The following is an 18,220-nucleotide window of genomic DNA, read 5'->3' as shown; positions in this document are numbered from 1 at the left end:
TTCTTATAACAGGAGAACAGTAGCTCATGGAGGCTCACTGATTCCTCATCCATATGGAATCACTTTATTTGAACACAATGTTTATTTCACTGATTGGACCAAAATGGCAGTGGTGAAAGCTAACAAGTTTTCGGAGTCTAACCCTCAAGTGATCTACCACTCTTCTCTGAGACCTTATGGAGTGACAGTTTACCACGCTGCCAGGCAGCCATTTGGTAAGACCATAAATAAATTATGAAGGGAGATTTGGGAAGCATGTTACCAAAAACTGGTAAAAATTATGAGACTTTTACTTTGCTGTAAGGAACTGTAATTATGATACATAAATTTGTATTGTAAAACTGGGCTGATTTTATTACCCAGTTGTTTCATCCAACTTCTGTAGCTAATGAACTGTCAAATGCAACATTCAAGAGGAGGGGGAGCTTTATAAATAGTCTGATACTTGGTGGAGTCAAACCTGTGGGTTTGAGTACTATTGGTGCTTAGGATTTTTTTCCTCAGCACTGCAATGAATGCAGTGAAAAGGCTACTACTATTCAATTCTGTGAGATATAGTTCTGAAGTAGGTCTATGTGCAGAAGACTATAGCCAAAATTATGGCCTTAATGCCGTGTGCTGAGTGTGTCTGTATAAGTTGAATTCCTTAATGGTGTTTACCTCTGTGACTTCGATGCATTCCACAGTAGAACTGGTGAAGTATGTTGTCCCTGTGATGTAATTCTCACATAATCCATATGATTTATTGTGGATGTTAGAGAAAATCCTGAAAAATCAAGGTAATAATGCCATTCGGTTAATAGATGAAGTTATAATTCTATCTGTATTATTTTCCAGTAAGAAATCCTTGTGGAAGTAATAATGGGGGATGTGAACAGGTCTGTGTTCTCAGCCACAAAACTGATAATGATGGCCTAGGTTATCGCTGTAGGTGTATCCTGGGCTTTGACCTACACGTGGATGGACGCCATTGTGTTGGTAAGAAAATGCCTTACAATTGTTGGAAGTAATGCTACTCCATTAGCTGTAGAGCTCTTTTCTAGAACATCTTTCCTCTCTTCAGTAGCTTCAATATAGTGAGGACTTTTTGTCTTTTCACCACAACTCTTTTTGACAGCTTTAAATGTATCATTTCTGCTGCTGTTCATTACAAGCCACAACTTAAACTCACCTCCTTTAGAGAGGATTTTGAGTTAAATATGGAATGTGTGTAGACAGCTGTATGATTGAACTTTTAATCCTGAAATCAAACATGAATGCTTGCTAATATGCAGATTTTGAATGAGTTTGAACATAAATAAACCTGCTTTCCTGTGCAGTATTGTGCAGATTAGGTTGGTCTTCCCCCTTTGAGCACATGGCAAGTATAATAGATTGTTTTGGAGTGTGTGTTTCTATCAGCAATCTTCTGCTTCTTATTTGAGTGCAGATTTATCACTAGTGCATGTTTACTATGAGTATCTACTGAGAATGTATGTCACATATATTGTGTATAATTTTAGTATTTGGCCATTCATTTATCTGGCTACCCCAGATATTGTCTAGTTTTATGGTGGCTCAACCATAAAGCCTGCAAGTTATTTTTTTATATATTATTATAAAAACAAGACTACGGACGATTATTTCTGCTTCCATAGGCATAATAATTTCTTTTAAAGTGTATTAGGACCACAGTAACAATGAAAGAAGAACACCTGACCACATCGCCTAATATTCTGGATTGGGTTTTGGTTTTCTTCCTCAGTTTTTATGTCTTGTCAGTATTTAAATCCCTATTTCCTCATTCTCCTTTTTTCCACTTCCAGGCTATTAGTGTTACGAAAATAAAACAAAGCTTTTCTTAATGCTTAGGTGTCCCCCCTTGTGAATCAGTAAAGTCTGTGTCTGATTTTTCCTTTCACAGCTGTGCGACAGTTTCTGCTGTTTTCATCCCAGATGGCAGTGCGGGGAATCCCATTCAATCTCTCCACCCAGGAAGATGTGATCATACCTGTAACAGGGAGCCCTTCATACTTTGTTGGAATTGACTTCAGTGCTCAGGATGACACAATTTTTTTTTCAGACACAAGTAAAGACATGATCTATAAACAAAAAACTGATGGTTCAGGTGAGACTCATGCTTGGGAATTGTAGAGTAATTATGGTAAGGAGACTAATATATATTTTTCAAAAAAACCCATGAAATGTCACATTATGAGGAAGTACAGATAAATCTCAGTGTGACCTCAGTAACCTGAAAAATCTTTCTCAAAAATGTTTGTAGAACTTATATTAAGTTTGTTGAATTCTCTTGTTTAACAAACTTGCTGAATGTATTTGTGAATGAACTATTTGTAGTACTTCTCACAACTGGTATTTGCCCTCACCAGTCTGTTTATGCAGACAACTATGCCATTCAGTAGTAAGAAACTGTGTTTCTATTTTAATTTCCCTACCTGGAATGCAGGATGTTTGCTACTGTAATACAGAAAAAGAAGATAGACTTTGTGAGAGTTTTGGAAATCCTATTTATGCTAGTGTAAAGAATGTTTCTCTCCAATTTATAATGATGATCAAATGTCAGCATATAGTCTTCTGCCATCCTTGCTGCCTTGGGTCAGGTTAATGGTAGACTGCAGTTGACCATTACTATGCAAAGAGCAGGTAAAGTCTGGCTGTTGAGAAAGATGTTTTACTGCACTCACCTTACTGACTTTCATTTATAAAACCCTCAGTGTAAACTTAATGACAGATTTTTCTCTGACCTTTGGTTAGTCTTTATTTCCCCTCTTTTCCAGTTGTGCTTGTGGAGATACACCTTGTCTAGAGCAAAGAGCACTCCACTCTCTCCTTGGTTATTGGTCTTTATATTAAGTAGCACAGAGGTAGCATTTTTGCCAAAGGGAACCACAAGTTTCATCAATAGAATACTGTACTTATTATTTCCCCTGTTTCTAAGCATTTGCAATCATTATGTGTGTTATAAATTCTAGGAAGAGAGATCTTGACTGCTAATAGAGTGGAAAGTGTTGAAGATCTAGCTTTTGACTGGATCTCAAAGAACCTCTACTGGACAGATCCTCGATACAGGAGCATTAGTGTGATGAGGCTGGCAGATAAATCCAGGAGAGCTATTGTTCAGAATTTAAATAACCCTCGTTCAATAGTGGTTCATCCTGTTATTGGGTAAGTTTAAATTCCCATTTTAAACTATATGTACAAATTCATGGTTTAAACAGAACTGCTGAGATCAGATTTACATCTGATTCTGGATTTTTGTTCTTTTCAAAATACCATCTCTTTTCAGTTGTCTTGTCTTTATTTAATTTGTTTTATTCCAGCCTAGGATTCAGCACCCAGAGGAAAGGGCATTCCACATGACAGAAAGAGATTCCACATGACAGAAGAAAGAATTCTCTTTAAAAGCACTGTTTTTTTCCTTTTACTCCTGTTCATTGATAAAAAGGCAAAACAACTTGGTTTCTTTGTATCATTCTTATTGTTGAAAGATGGAGTTTGCTCAATTGTTTTTAATATACTTTCAATTCACAGACTGCTAACATTGGTTCTGTAGTTTTATCTCTCTGAATTTCTTTATTTGAACCATATCTGTATTGAACCCACGTATCTGTATTTGATACAGACTTTAGAATATGTGACTCATACACAAAATAAAGCCCTACTTTTCTTTGATGGAAATGCTTACTTTCAAATTCCATATTCTGTGTTCTTTGCCAATGCCAAGACAGTGTTTCTTTCACTGCATAGTTTGGCTTTATAATGTTGTACTGAATTTCTTCATTCTTGGATGTTGACTTTTCATGAGTAACCAAATACACTATTTTGAAAGTAATCTCGTAAGAATAATGTTGAACCTGGATCCTTGGATATCCCAACATTTTTTTCTGCTGCTTTATAAAATTATTTAACATTAACTTCAACTCTTTGATGGTAAGCATAAGTTAAATGGATCAGGAGAAAATTCTTTGTAGCATTCATGCTAGAAGATGCCTTTTTGATTCATTCTATTTCTCTGTCAGTAATTACATGAGAATCTTAACAGTTTTAACCAAGTTATGGGTATTTTATATCTGAAGGACTTTCAAATACTTACAAATATAATACTTAAAAATATTCTGGTTGTTGTATACAGGATATATATGAATTGTCGGTACTACTGCCAGTTGAGGAGAAGGACAACATGAAATGGTATCATTTTAAGTTATGTGAAAGATGTCATACAAAGAAAAATGTTAATGCTGTTTCAAATGTTTGCTCTGTTTAATCAAATTATATAATTTATTTTGTATGTCTTCTGATATGTGTCCTTTCAGGTATATATTCTGGACAGATTGGTTCCGTCCAGCAAAAATCATGAGGGCCTGGAGTGATGGATCCCATGCCTTGCCAATTGTCAATACAACGCTGGGCTGGCCTAATGGCCTCGCCATTGACTGGAGGTATGGGCAACACAAAGAGGCTATTTTTGAGCAAAGATGTTTCTTCCTTTAAACTCTTAGGAAGTAAAAATAAAGGAATGATGTCAGATTGCACGCGCTGGTACTCTTCTTGAAGATCTCATCTTTCAATTGGTTGAAAAGCCTTAAAATAAAAGGTTTTCTCAGAATCCATCCCCACTTACCTCTACCTTCTAACCTACCTTACCTTTAACCTGCCTTCTTGTAGGTTAAAGATTATTATTTAAGAAGATGCTACTGCTTCATAATGGATATAATGTCACTCAAAAAGAGATAACACTTTCATTATTTCTAGTTCTCTGAGGTTGTACTGGGTGGATGCTTTTTTTGATAAAATTGAGCACAGCACTTTTGATGGGCTCGACAGACGGACTCTTGAACATATTACTCAGATGACTCACCCATTTGGCCTTACAATTTTTGGAGGTAAGTCTGGCACTGAAAAATACTATCTATCATTACTACAGATTTTTCTTTTCATATGGTGATCTGTGAGCTTGTGACATAAAATGACAGAGATTTTGCAATACTGGCTTTCTCAAAAAGCACTCTTGAAAATTTCTACTAAAAATATGTATTTAGTATTTCTTGCTTGTTTTTAGAACTGGTTTAATGTATATTTATTTTAAAATAGTTTTAGATAGGTCAGGTAATTCATGTAGTGCAACAAGTCAGATATGCTGTTCTAATTAGAGCTTCCAAGGTGAGCTATTCATGCTGAACAGACAAAGTGAATGACCACTTCAGAGATGGTCAGCACTTCAGGATTTCTAATAATTATATGTAAAGTTTATTACTGAATTTATGTTGTGTCTGAAGAAAGATCTCAGTATGTGACCCTTTTTGATTGTGTATAAAAATATCTTCAAAAAGACGCTAAAATTTTCTGTGAAGTAGTCTTAATGGATTACTTAAAATTGCCTTGGAATTTGAAATTCTAGTTGGGTGTGTTATATGTCAATTTCAGTAAAATTTGAGAAGGCTTTCCTAAATTATGTCTGCCTGGGACTGAAGGCTCACTTTGACAGCTTTATAAGTGGTGAAGGTCCTTTTGTCTTTTTCATGAAACAGTTATGAAAAATGGTTAAATTTTCATGAAAAGTCCTCTAGGTTTTTTTTTTATGATACTTGATCTTTTATGTCCTATTTCTGTATAATATGTTAAATATTTTTCAAAACAGGTTATGCCTATTTCACTGATTGGAGACTTGGTGGAATAGTTCGAGTAAGGAAGTCTGATGGAGGAGAAATGACTATTATTAGGAGGGGCATTAGTAACATTATGCATGTTAAGGCATACGACGCTCATTCCCAAATAGGTGAGCCTCTTTCTTCTACAGAGGGAGGATATGAAATAGGAAATAAGAGACAAAATGTCAGGACAGCATATTTCCAGCTTTAAATCTATAAATGGCTTCACTGAATTATAACTGACATGCAAAGGAGGCAGCACAGGCACTTGGAATCACATATTGATTATTTCCAGTTGTTTAAATCCGTTGTATTATCATATCACTGCTTTGTGACTAGATGCAGTTTCCCTCTACCCCTTCTGTTACTGTACTTAACAAGTGAGCAAAATGAAATTATGATTCATTGTGTTTTGTGTAATTGTATCACCAACTACAATTTTGTATTTCTCCTTTTCTGGTAGAAGTTTTATTTAAACTAAATTATTTATTTTAGGAATTGGGTAAATGTTTACTAATCAAATTACTATTCTTCAATAATTACTATGTATAAATCACGATTTTAAATTTTTAATTTTTTAATTTTTAAAATGGTGATTTATAAATTGTATTTTCTTAACTTCTATGTGATTCTATGATCTAAGCCAAGGATTTAGTATTGTAGTTGATTTTGTGAAACAGCCAATGCACTCATCAAACATGATTAAATGGAAGGCTCACTGACTACTTGGTATTGAAATATTGCATCTGGTCTCGCAGCCTTGGTCAGACAGAGGTTGTCTTTTGTGGTAGTATACTTATTTCCAGACAGTTGCTGAAAATAGTCAGAAAATTGGATGAAATTACTAACATGTTTTCAGCTTCCATAAACATTTGTGTCAGGAAGAGTATATAGAATACAACATTTCTTTTATGTTACTGCTACTATTGCTGTCAATGAGTTTGACCTTGTTGTGCAGTGTGTGCAAAACCAGGACTTGCTACAGCACTTTTTTTTACAGTTATTGTGCACTTTTAATAGTTCCCAAAATGTTATCTGTAGTATGTGCATTGATCTTCTCTATCACTTTTTAAGGCTCTAACTACTGTAATAGAGGAACAAATCCCAATGGAGACTGCAGCCATTTCTGCTTCCCCGTGCCAAACTTTCAGAGAGTTTGTGGGTGTCCTTATGGCATGAAGCTGGCTCCAAATCAACTGGCATGTGTTGAAGATCCATCCAATGAGCCACCCACTTTGCAGTGTGGCTCTTACTCATTTTCCTGTGGTAATGGAAGATGTGTGCCTCGATACTATCAGTGTGATGGTGTTGATGATTGCCATGATAACAGTGATGAACAAAACTGTGGTTCTTTAAGTAAGTAATCCCTGTAATCTGCAGTTAGTGTTCCTTGTTTGCAGTTCAGGAAATGTAATGAGTCAATATGGCTTCATTCATAAACTACAATTTTTTAGGGTTGCATCTATGAATAAATCCTGAAATCTTCCTGGGAAAATAGTTACTTTAGAAATTACTTGGAATAAAACTACTTTGAAAATTATATCAAAGTAATACAGGATTCAGTACCAGCCACCTAAACAATGCATGAAAATATTCATATCTCGCTATTCTCAAAATTCAATTTACAGAGAAACAAAAATTTATTTTCTAAAGAAAAATGTTGTCTTTATTATTTTTTTTGTAAATTTTGAAAGATATTGGAATATTAATAACTTGCCTACTTTGGATGCATGGAGAGGATCAAGCCATTTGGTAAAGATGAAGATACTTATAGCACTATAAGAAAAATAGCAAAACCATATGAATTGCCTAACCTTCCTCTAAGATTAAAGCACCTTTTATTTCACTTAACATCAGAATAAAATATTTATTTTTCTTAATATTTGGGCAATGTCAATCCATTCGTTACATCTGGATTTTAACAGTTAAGTAAATTAAAAGCACAGTGGTTCATTTCCTAGTTTTACAATAAGATGTCTCACACAAAATATTTTGTTGTTCAAGTAAACTGAGAGAACAGTGAGATAATCACAGTTGATAAGGCATTGAAGAGAGGATAAGATACTGAATATATTGAAGAGGCTTTTATGGCGTATCTGGTACTTCTTCAGAGTTAATTATTTTAAATCACAAACAAGAAAATAGGACACAGTAGTAAAATCTGCTCCCTAATGCACAGGACTAACTAGTATGACTGAGGTATAAACTGTTTCTTATTAATGGGCCATTTTAGCATAACTAGAATATCTTTTGGGGAAAGTTATAGAGCAAATGGTTGCTAGAAGAAGTTACGTTTCTTGTTCATTAGGTTGTGGAGTGCTTAACTGTGTAATTTTTTATTGTTTCTTGCAGTTTAAGAAAGTTTGTAAGTATTCAGTTCTGCAGCATGTTGCATAACGCATTTTAATTCTAAGCAATGTGCACTTCAGAATTTGATGCATATTTTTGGCATTCTGTAAGTGTAATAAATGTACTGATAACTGTTGCAGGAAAGGCAAGTTTTGGAGATCTTTATAAAGACTTTTTTTTTTTTTTTTTTTTTTCAGACAATACTTGTGCTTCTTCAGCTTTTACCTGTGCCAACGGACAGTGTATTCCAGGTCACTGGCACTGTGATACACATAATGACTGTTTTGATGGCAGTGATGAATTGCATTGTCCTACACAAGGATCCTCTTCATGCCCTGCAACCCACTTCACCTGTGATAATAGAAGATGTATTCCAAGAATCTGGCTATGTGATACTGATAATGACTGTGGTGATGGCTCAGATGAAAAAAACTGCAGTGAGTATCATGATTATCTGTTTTTATAGTCAACTGTGCATATTTTCACAGACATATCTGCTGGTATAAGGATGATAAATGAAACTGGGAAAAAAGGGCTAGTATCTAATTTAGATTGATATTTTGTAGTCCTTAAGATATGGAAAACTTGTCTAATTTGAAGATCCAAAGGCCAAGTAGAATGCAGAAAAATAATAAAACAAATAAAAAGGGGCAAATGTGATAATCATATCATGGTGCTGCATAATGTCATCCCCTGTAATTACCAAAAAGCAGTTAAAACTGAGATATTCTAAACACCTGCTTCATAAGTGATCTCACTGATGGCTAGTGGTGTAGTCAGCTAACCTAGGCTGGAAGTTTTTACCAGAAGTAAGATAGTAGCTTTTGCATATGCTTTCTATTTATCACTATGTGGAATCTTTTGGTTTTTTTCCATGAGCCCAAGCCTACATATAAATGAATAATTAACTGATATTAATTTATTAGTACTTATAATTTATATGATTGCTATTGCTGTATTATATGCTGCAAGTTAGGGATAATGTTCTTCTACTTTCTCAGCAATATGCTGATTTCAAAAGAGAGGGAAGAAACACATTTGCATTTATTGTCATTCTTAATAGCTTTCACAGGTACTTGTGAGCCCAGGCAATTCCAGTGTCCAGACCATCGCTGTATTGACCCATTCTATGTCTGCGATGGAGACAAAGATTGTATAGATGGTGCTGATGAGCATGACTGCAGTAAGTGTAACTTTCTTTGTTGAATGCCTCTTTATTGTTTCCTCACACTTGCCCCTAAAGGAGACTTTGGAGATCTCATATTACCAGCTCCAAGACAGCAGAATGCATAATAAACCTATCCATAAATTAATCCTGTTTGTGATGCTTTTGATCTCTGAGCTGCTTGTGGAGGGCTGAAAATATGTTTCCTCCGTTTTCTGCGAATTACAAAGTCACTGCATTTTCTGTGTCTCAGGGAAATTAAGTTCTTCAGTGGAATTCATACCATATCAGACTTAAGCATCTGTAGGGTAAATCTGATGCAGTCTAGCTCTGTAAAAGAAATAAATAACATTCAATATTTTTAAATTTTGTAGTATATAACTGCAGTGCCACAGAGTTTAAATGTCTAAGTGGAGACCAGTGTATCAGCACCTACTACCAGTGTGATGGTGTCTTTGACTGTAACGATCACTCAGACGAGGCTGATTGCCGTAAGTATATTGATGCTGAAAGAAAGACTTCAATTATTAAGTGGTGCTTCTAGAACTTTCCTTTAATCTGCTATGTCAAATACTGTCTATGAAATCTTAATATTCTTTTCAGGGAAACTTGTCATTACATCATCTTCCTGAGCTGGAATTTCAAACACGGGTTCCAGTGCAAGAATGTCATAGAATCATAGAATGGCTTGGGTTGGAAGGAACCTTAAAGGTCATCTAATTTCAATTCCCCTGCCATGGGTAGAGACACCTTTCACTAGACCAGGTTGCTCAAAGCCCCATCCCACCTGGTCTTGAACATTTCCAGGGATATGGCATCCACAACTTCTCTGGAAAACTTGTTCCAGTGCTTCACCATCCTCACAGTAAAGAATTTATTCCTAATATCTAATCTAAACTTGTTTTCTTTTGGTATGAAGCCATTCCTCTTTGTCCTCTAACTACATGCCCTTTTAAAAATTTTCTCCCCGTCTTTCAGTATTTGAAGGGAGTCTATAAGAAAGGCCACAATTAGGTCACCCCCAAGCTTGCTGTTTTCCAGGCTGAACAATTTCAATTCTTTTAGTCTTTTCTTGTAGGAGAGGTGCTTCATCCCTCTAATCATCTTGGAGCAGACTAAGCAGATTATGCTGGCAAGAGTAGTTGGTCCAAGCAAAGAGGACAGTTCCTTTTAGCTATAACATTTTGTTATACTTGGCATTTCAGTTTAAAGTAAAATAAAGTCTATTAATCTGGAAAACCTGGTATTCATGAGAGTTAGATTAAAACTTCTTTTTGGGTAATTTTTTACACTTAAATGAGTTAAAATGTTACAACACATGGTGGTAAAAGAGAAACTGATTTTCTGTAGCTTTGGGCAGGTACATAGGTATAAATATGTGCTTGTTCAAAGTATAACAATTGAATTGCCTTATTGACCACATTATAAAGTAGGAGTTAAATTAGTCACATTTTGAAATGTCATATAGATTGACTGACTGTGATTCTATGTCCTGATCTGAAAGCAATGCATTTCTTAATAGCACTGTAATGAGTTATATAAGAGATGAACTGAACACAGTGGTTTTGCTTCTCTGTCTAAAATTGAAACAGCTTCTGAACTGTTGAATGTCACTATTCTAGCTACAAGACCACCAGGGATGTGCCACCAGAATGAATTCCAGTGTCAATCAGATGGCAGTTGTGTTCCTCATAACTGGGAATGTGATGGCCACGTTGATTGTGCAGATGGCTCAGATGAACATCACAGGTGTCCTGCCAGAACATGTCCTCCATCGCTTTTCCGCTGTGATAATGGCAATTGTGTGTATCGAGCGTGGATCTGTGATGGTGATAATGACTGCAGGGACATGAGCGATGAGAGAGATTGTCCAACTCAACCTTTCCGGTGCCCCAGCTGGCAATGGCAGTGTCCAGGTCACAGTATCTGTGTGAATCTCAGCAAAGTATGTGATAATTCTGCTGATTGTCCTAATGGAGCTGATGAATCCCCGTTGTGCAGTAAGTTACTCTTCAAGCATCTACTATAGACTATGTGTCATGTCTTCAGAAATAAATGGAATATTCAGCATGCTCTATTTAATATCACTATGTTTCTGGAAGAAATGTAAGAACAGTGTAATTTGAGCTCAAATTTCTAAGTGGAACTTGTTTTCAATGAAAAGAGACTACAATGATGACTGAGGAATTAATTTGCTATGTCCAATCTTGTGCTCTGAATTCTAGTGTAACTTCCACTGATTTTAGATTTTTCTTTAACTACATGGGAATTTGTGTTCCTGGACACATTCACTAAAGCATAATATGCTTTATATTCAGATGAAATGTGATTCAGTCTTTAATATTCTCTTTTAATTTTTTAACTTCAAGAATCATGATTAAAATCAATAAGTTAATGTGTAGCCAGAATTTGTTTTTATGTTGATTATTAATTGATTTAAACATAATCTTTTTCTTTCCTTCTTTCCTCCTTCTTCTCTTTAATCAATGCACATTCTCAGATGAACCCCAGCCAGGTATGATTATAAAATATTTTAAATTATTATTTATACAGCTTTAGGATTGGAGTGAGTGGTAAAGTGAATTTTCATATAATTCTAGCTATTTTTGACAAAGTTGTATATAATTAGACAGCCTTCTGTTTGGCATTCATTTGATGGGATTCAGTGGATGTTATTACCTGCCTTAATGTGCACTGTGTATCTTGCATTTTGCATAAGGACCACAGTCCATTCTCACACTGCATAACTGACGATTCTGCAGTTATTTTAGTAGCAGTCTTTGGCTGATAATGCAATTGTAAAGACTTATATTTATCATAGGAAGCATTTGTTGACTATTTGCTTTTGTCTTTCCCCAACCCAACTTCAGATCAGGAAAGCTGCTCTGACAATAATGCTGGCTGCACTCATGAATGTATTCAAGGACCTTTTGGAGCTCAGTGTACCTGTCCTATTGGATACCAGCTTGCAAATGACACCAAGACCTGTGAAGATATTAATGAATGTGACCCTCCAGGCTTTTGTAGTCAGCACTGTTACAATGAGAGAGGATCTTTTAGGTGTTATTGTGATGAAGGATATATTCTAGAAGCCAATGGGAGAACTTGTAAAGTAGCAGGTGAGAAACATTGATGTCAGTCTAAGAATGACAGCAGTACCTGAAAACTGTCCAGCTTTGTGTTTCAGTTTGAAAGATAGGTGTCTGCCAAGGAAGGCAGGAACCTCCCTTGGAATGGAAAATAATACCCCCTTCCCTCCAAATTATTTTAACTTTGAAATTAAGGGGCTTTCAGGCAAAGATATGGGAAAAGGAGTAATAGTTCTATTAATATATATACACATGTAGATGTATTTAACAAGACAAGCAACCAACAGCAATGGCAGCAGCACCAAAGCAAAGCGAACCCGGCCCGGCCCAGCCCGGCCCGGCCCGGCCCGGCCCAGGGGCCGCCTTCGCTCGGCCGCGGGCGCTTCCCTTCGGTGCAGTTCCGGGCACGGCCGGCAGGGGCGCTGCTGGCTCCGGCCCGGCAGGGGCGCTGCCTGCCCCTGCGCCGGCAGGGGGCGCTGTGGCGCGGGCTCGGCCGCGTCTCCCTCACGGGCGATGGCGGCGGGCTGGGCGGGGAGGCGGCTGCGGCGGGAACCCCAGAGCAGCGAACGAAATGTATCAGAAACTTCACAGCTGTAGCAGGAGACACAGGGGTTTGACGGCAGGCAGGGGTGCGGGGTTAGAGTGTAGCAAAAACCCGGAGCAATGGCAGAAAAACGGCAGGTCTGGGCAGCGGCAGCCCAGCCCCGTGCAGCCAGGAGAGGCTCCTTTGGAGCGGGCTCAGGGTCCCGGGTTTCCCCCTGAGGCACTCAGGTACATGGTGAGGGTCCTTTCTAGTGAGGTAGGCTGTTAATAAGGTGCCAGTCCAACAGCTGTTCTTACAAGCAGAGGCTCACCCACAGTAAGGAAGAAGCAGTACAGGGCTGGGCCGTGGCAGTGGCAACAGCTCGACGAGCGTCCTCCTGTGATGCTGAGGGCTTCAAGAGCAAGACGAGCCCAGCCCAACCCAGCCACTCACTCCCCAGCCAAAATCTCCAGCTATAGCTGCCCTTCCCGAGAGAATGCCCCGCAGCTAGATAAGGCAGCCAGCTGCACTCTCCCCCTTCTCCTTCCCTATGTCCTTTGTCTCTCTTAAGTACTAGCTGTTACTGTCTCTTAGCAACAAATGGGAGAAATTTCCCTGAAAGAAAGCAATTCCCTGAAAGAAAGCAAAAAGTCCTAACCCCTAACACTTTGCCATTATGATATTTTCTCTTTTAAAAAGTTGATGTAAACAGCCATTTAGAGCTGTTTATAGCAGATTACCTTGAGAATTGAAACTGTCAGCTGTAGGGTTAATTAGAAACTAATATTTCATTGAAATAGTATGTTTAAATGAACATTGTTATTTTTAGCCTGGAATGGTCAAAAAGAATGTTTTGAAGAAAAGCAAATCTAGAGACTTGTAAGCCATAGGCCAAAATTAACTGTTCATAAAGTTCAATGCTCATAAAGTATTTAAATCCCAGTACTTAACTGGTGCCTATTCTATAGTTTTCTCATTCGTAAGGAGCAAACATCACTGATACAGCCTAGATGCCTGTTGTTCTCTGTCTCTTTTGTACTACACTGATAGGGCAAAGGAGCCATAAACCTAGTGGAATTCGTCTCTACAGGTTTCCTGGTTTAGGGATATAGTCAGGTTGTGGAAGACACTTGCATTTTCCCTGCACATAGGCTTGGCCATTACTAATAGGGAGTTTCTTGTACTTTGCTGTCTTTGTGGCTTTTATTCTTCAGTTGTTTTTCAGCATCTTATCTGTGCAACCTAATTACAGCAGTTTATGGCTTTCCTGTAATCTGTATCTTCTCCCTTGTTCCCACATGGTCTAAAGGGGGAAACAAGAGAAGGTAGGTTACAAAGGAGGGAGACCAGGCTGAGAAGATTAATTGGAGGTACCAAAAACTTTGGGAGTTGAATCAGGAGTAGGAGATGAAAGAGGTTTATGGAGGAATGAGCGTTGGATGTCAGCAGCAAACTGGTTAGACAGGATGGAATGGTACCCAAGGTCCTGATAGGAGCCTGGAAAGGGAAATCTGTAAAAGGAGTTATGGAGAAAAGCGAAGCTAGATTTAAAAGTCAGGATGGACAGACTGGATATGATACTGTATCTTGGCTTAAGAATTGATTTGAATTTGTTATTTCAATATGTATGTCTAGATACTACAGTTTTGATGCTATAAAGTCATGTTAAATTACTCAGTATTTATTTTTCTCCCAGTTACTGTTGAATAGCTCATTGGTTTATTTTAATTTCTATTCCTCTGACAGAATCTGGGAATCTTCTTTTGCTGGTGGCAAGTCGTAACCAAATTGTTGTGGATAACATCACTTCTCAGTCACACAGTATTTATTCTCTGGTTCGGGATGGGACAAATATTGTGGCTATTGATTTTGATTCAGTCACAGATCGTATCTTTTGGTCTGATACAACACAGGATAAAATTTGGAGTTCTTACCAAAATGGGACTGACCGAAAAATAGTAAGTTTTGCTGAGTAAGTTTTCTTGTCTTTTGTGGAGAGAAAGTGAAGACCCTGTATCTTCAGTTCACAAAGGAGAAGAGGGAATCCAAATATAGTAAGAAGAGAGATAACAGAGGCAAAGTGAAACAACTTTATAGATGCTAAGCTAACATTTCATGTAGCTGTTTGAAAAAGGAAACTGAATGCTTTCAAGAAGTCCTTTTTTAGACATCAAAATATGAACTGGTTTTCCTATTAGTAAATTTCCTATTAGTAAATTCTAACTTCTTCAATAGACCTGCTGAAGTCAGTCGGAGTGTTTGGGTTTATGCTTTGCCATCATTTTGAATATGTACATTGTGATTCATTCTGCATAACAGACCTAGAAGATATTGAAAACTTGGTTAATCATTTTCCATATCTATAGAAATGCAAGGGGTAAAATTTAATATAATTTTTTTTTCCTCCCCCCCACCTGCTTTTTTTGTTCTTGAACAGGTGTTTGACAGCGGTGTCACTGTGACTGAAAGTATAGCAGTAGATTGGGTGGGCCGTAACCTTTACTGGACAGACTTTGTTCTGGAAACAATTGAAGTCTCCAAAATGGATGGGAGCCACAGGACAGTGCTGATCAGTGAAAATATAACAAACCCAAGAGGACTCGTGTTAGATCCCAGAACTGAGTAAGATTATTCAAGTGAATTTTTAGTAAGATGCTTATTTTATGATGTAACTATTAAAATTTGAGACATGTCCAAATTGTATTGGAGTTGTAAATGACTAGTGGAAGAGAACTTAAAACAATTTAGTGTGTTTACAGAGTTGATTAATATTTCAAGTCATGAAGTAATTATTGGTGATTCGTTGCTCTATTTCAGTGTAACAAGATGGTTTTTTACCTTAAAAGATTTTTCTACATTTGCTTCCAAGTTAAGAGGTATTAGTTCAAAATTATATCACTTCAGTTGGTGATATACCATAAACTTAATGTGATTTCATGTCATGTGTTCCAAGTTGTAGTTCCAAGTCTAAAATAATTATCTAGATTGTATTGTTATCACAAAAGGACCTTCCCATTTCAGACAGCAAGTAGTATAGAGTTAATGTGATAATTAGAATTGTTAATGTACAAAACTTTACTCTCTTTTTTAAGGTTTGCAATGCCTTGAACTCTGTTTACTGCCTGTTTCAGTGCTGTTAACATTATCAATGCATACCTCTTAGAATATAAACCTGTATTAAATTACTATGTTGCAACCAGAGAATGAGATTATAATAAAAATTAAAAACCAGTGACACCAGTAGCTTCTATATGCTGCTATTATTGACAAATAGAAACAGCACTAGAAGTATTAAAAGAATTTTTATAACAAATTACTGTAATATCTTCAGTAAGCATGTTGCTAAAATAAATTATTTCAGTATCATTGTGTAGGACTGTTCATAGAAAGATTGCTTCTGTTTTTTGGCTAAAGATTCTTAATGTAATGTTTCTTAATAGGCAGCTATGTTTTTCCCTGTTTGCTAACCATGAGTTGCTTTTTCAGTGCTCATGTAATGTTCTGGACGGACTGGGGCCAAAACCCTCGAATTGAAAAAGCCAGCATGGATGGCAATATGCGCACAGTGATTATTAATAATAAAATCTACTGGCCCAATGGACTTTCCATTGATTATCCAAATAAACTTCTCTATTTTGCGGATGCTTATCTTGATTATATCGATTTCTGTGATTACAATGGAAACAACAGACGACAGGTGGTTGCAAGTGATCTGGTAAGCCATTAATAAGGAACTGTTCTTTTTCTGTGTCCCCGCTGATAGTACTTAAAAATATATTTTCATAGACTTGGGTGTATTTTTCTTCAAAATTATTGAGTGAAGCAGATGTGAAGTATTTTTTCTGCTTCTTGCTGCTGTAAAAAGAGAAATTGCATATCCTATTCAGTCTCTCAGGAGATCTCCAGCAGAGTTTGTAGCTGTAGACCTGGTGCTTTATAGCTTTCTCATCTGTTCTGTATGAAATCTGAAGGTGACATCTGACATTGCTGCTACTAGGTGGTGCATTTTCTGTAGGCAAATATAGTAGAGAAAGCCTGGAAAAACTTTCCCTGTCTTTTGTGATTGATTACTGCTACTATTCTTGACAGCAGTGAAGGGTTTTGTGCTATGACTTGTGTGCAGCAACTCCATCAAGATCATTCCTTTTACAGTCTATCTCCCAGTAAAGTGCTGCTGGCAGCTTGTGGCACTGTCCTTGTACCAACAAATAGTGCAGATGTTCAGCTGGCATACAGAAACTGGTATAAATAACCATGTGAATGTTTTCAATAATTGGCTCTTGAGGCTTTTAGTTTTGGCTGGAGGGACAATTAGTGTGATATAGGAGCCAAGGCAATCTTTCCACTCCTGGTTATCTGAAATCTAGGTAAATCACCTTCCTTGATCCTCTGGTAAATTTTAGGGGAGCTTATCAAGGATGCAGGTTCTTGACAGGTCCATAATTCTCACTAGTCATTTCCTCTTGTGCTTTTGAAAATCTACAGTTAGCTCTTTATCTGTGGGTTCTGCCCAAAGTAGTTAGACTGCTTTGTTAACTCCTCATTCTCTTCATCTCACAGGGTCTATATAGAATTCCATCTTTTAAAAAAAATATTTTCCTCATTATTAATGTATTAATGTTTTTAGACAATAGATGATAGTTCATTTTTTTCTGAAAAATGTCTTTTGAGACACAGTTGCTTCATTATTTATTTATTTTAAAATTATGCTCACCTCTGTTGTTACTTCATTGCAAGCTTTACATCTGCAAATCTCCAGAAGTAAATTGGTAATTGACCTTCCTTTTTAGATATTGCAGCATCCACATGGTCTAACTGTATTTGAAGATTTTGTGTACTGGAGTGACCGCTATACTAATCGAGTAATTCGGGCCAACAAATGGCATGGAGGAAACCAGACAGTTATGATTTATAACATTCACCAACCCTTGGGTCTTGTGGCAGTCCATCCTGTAAAGCAGCCTCATGGTAAGTTCCTCAACACAACTTTGGTAATTGCAGAAAGAAGCATGCAGTTGGAACACCAACACTGTGTCATGCATTGGAACACCAAGTCTTTTCAGCAAATGGATTGGGTTAAAACAAACAAATAATTCATACTATTGACTTGCAACTGTTCAATCTGGTGTTAAGGAAAGCAACCACCTAGGCAGCATTTCAGGATGATGACTAGCCAAAAAAAATAATAAGGAGGTAGTATGTGACATTTTCTTGCACTTCTGAATGTTTTTACAAGACAATGGAAGCATTTTTGGAAAGCATTTTAAGTTTAAAAAATTCTCTCTCTGGCATACTAGATTCAATTTCTTGCGCAGTAATTATTCTTATTGAAAAGATTACTGTCATCAGCCTTCTCTGAGATCTTGTGCAGGTGATCTTTTGCAGCTTAAAGACTAAAAAAACCCCTAAATTATTTCTGTTAGGTCTTTCATGTCAGACTTTTTTG

At 36.9% G+C, this 18,220-nt stretch overlaps 1 protein-coding gene across 7 annotated transcripts in view; it reads left to right on the top strand.

Annotated features, from left to right (window-relative positions):
* LRP2 (LDL receptor related protein 2) overlaps positions 1-18,220 on the top strand; it is a 150,908-nt gene that overhangs the window by 78,525 nt on the left and 54,163 nt on the right. For 5 of the 7 annotated variants that reach the window (XM_085584370.1, XM_085584368.1, XM_085584366.1 and 2 more), the window contains 18 exons: positions 13-215; positions 838-978; positions 1,904-2,107; positions 2,973-3,165; positions 4,314-4,439; positions 4,753-4,883; positions 5,639-5,776; positions 6,723-7,004; positions 8,195-8,434; positions 9,061-9,180; positions 9,537-9,653; positions 10,785-11,162; positions 11,663-11,677; positions 12,033-12,281; positions 14,521-14,732; positions 15,212-15,396; positions 16,261-16,489; positions 17,565-17,742. In XM_085584370.1, the coding sequence (XP_085440496.1) occupies positions 13-215; positions 838-978; positions 1,904-2,107; positions 2,973-3,165; positions 4,314-4,439; positions 4,753-4,883; positions 5,639-5,776; positions 6,723-7,004; positions 8,195-8,434; positions 9,061-9,180; positions 9,537-9,653; positions 10,785-11,162; positions 11,663-11,677; positions 12,033-12,281; positions 14,521-14,732; positions 15,212-15,396; positions 16,261-16,489; positions 17,565-17,742 (3,341 nt within the window). The remainder of the gene's footprint in view (positions 1-12; positions 216-837; positions 979-1,903; positions 2,108-2,972; positions 3,166-4,313; positions 4,440-4,752; positions 4,884-5,638; positions 5,777-6,722; positions 7,005-8,194; positions 8,435-9,060; positions 9,181-9,536; positions 9,654-10,784; positions 11,163-11,662; positions 11,678-12,032; positions 12,282-14,520; positions 14,733-15,211; positions 15,397-16,260; positions 16,490-17,564; positions 17,743-18,220) is intronic. The other 2 variants (XM_085584371.1, XM_085584369.1) reach the window with 1 other exon arrangement.

The sequence above is a fragment of the Lonchura striata genome, chromosome 7 (assembly GCF_050655825.1).
Source record: "Lonchura striata isolate lonStrDom1 chromosome 7, ASM5065582v1, whole genome shotgun sequence".
Lineage (NCBI taxonomy): Eukaryota > Metazoa > Chordata > Aves > Passeriformes > Estrildidae > Lonchura > Lonchura striata.
This window is presented reverse-complemented; position numbering and strand designations above follow the sequence as displayed.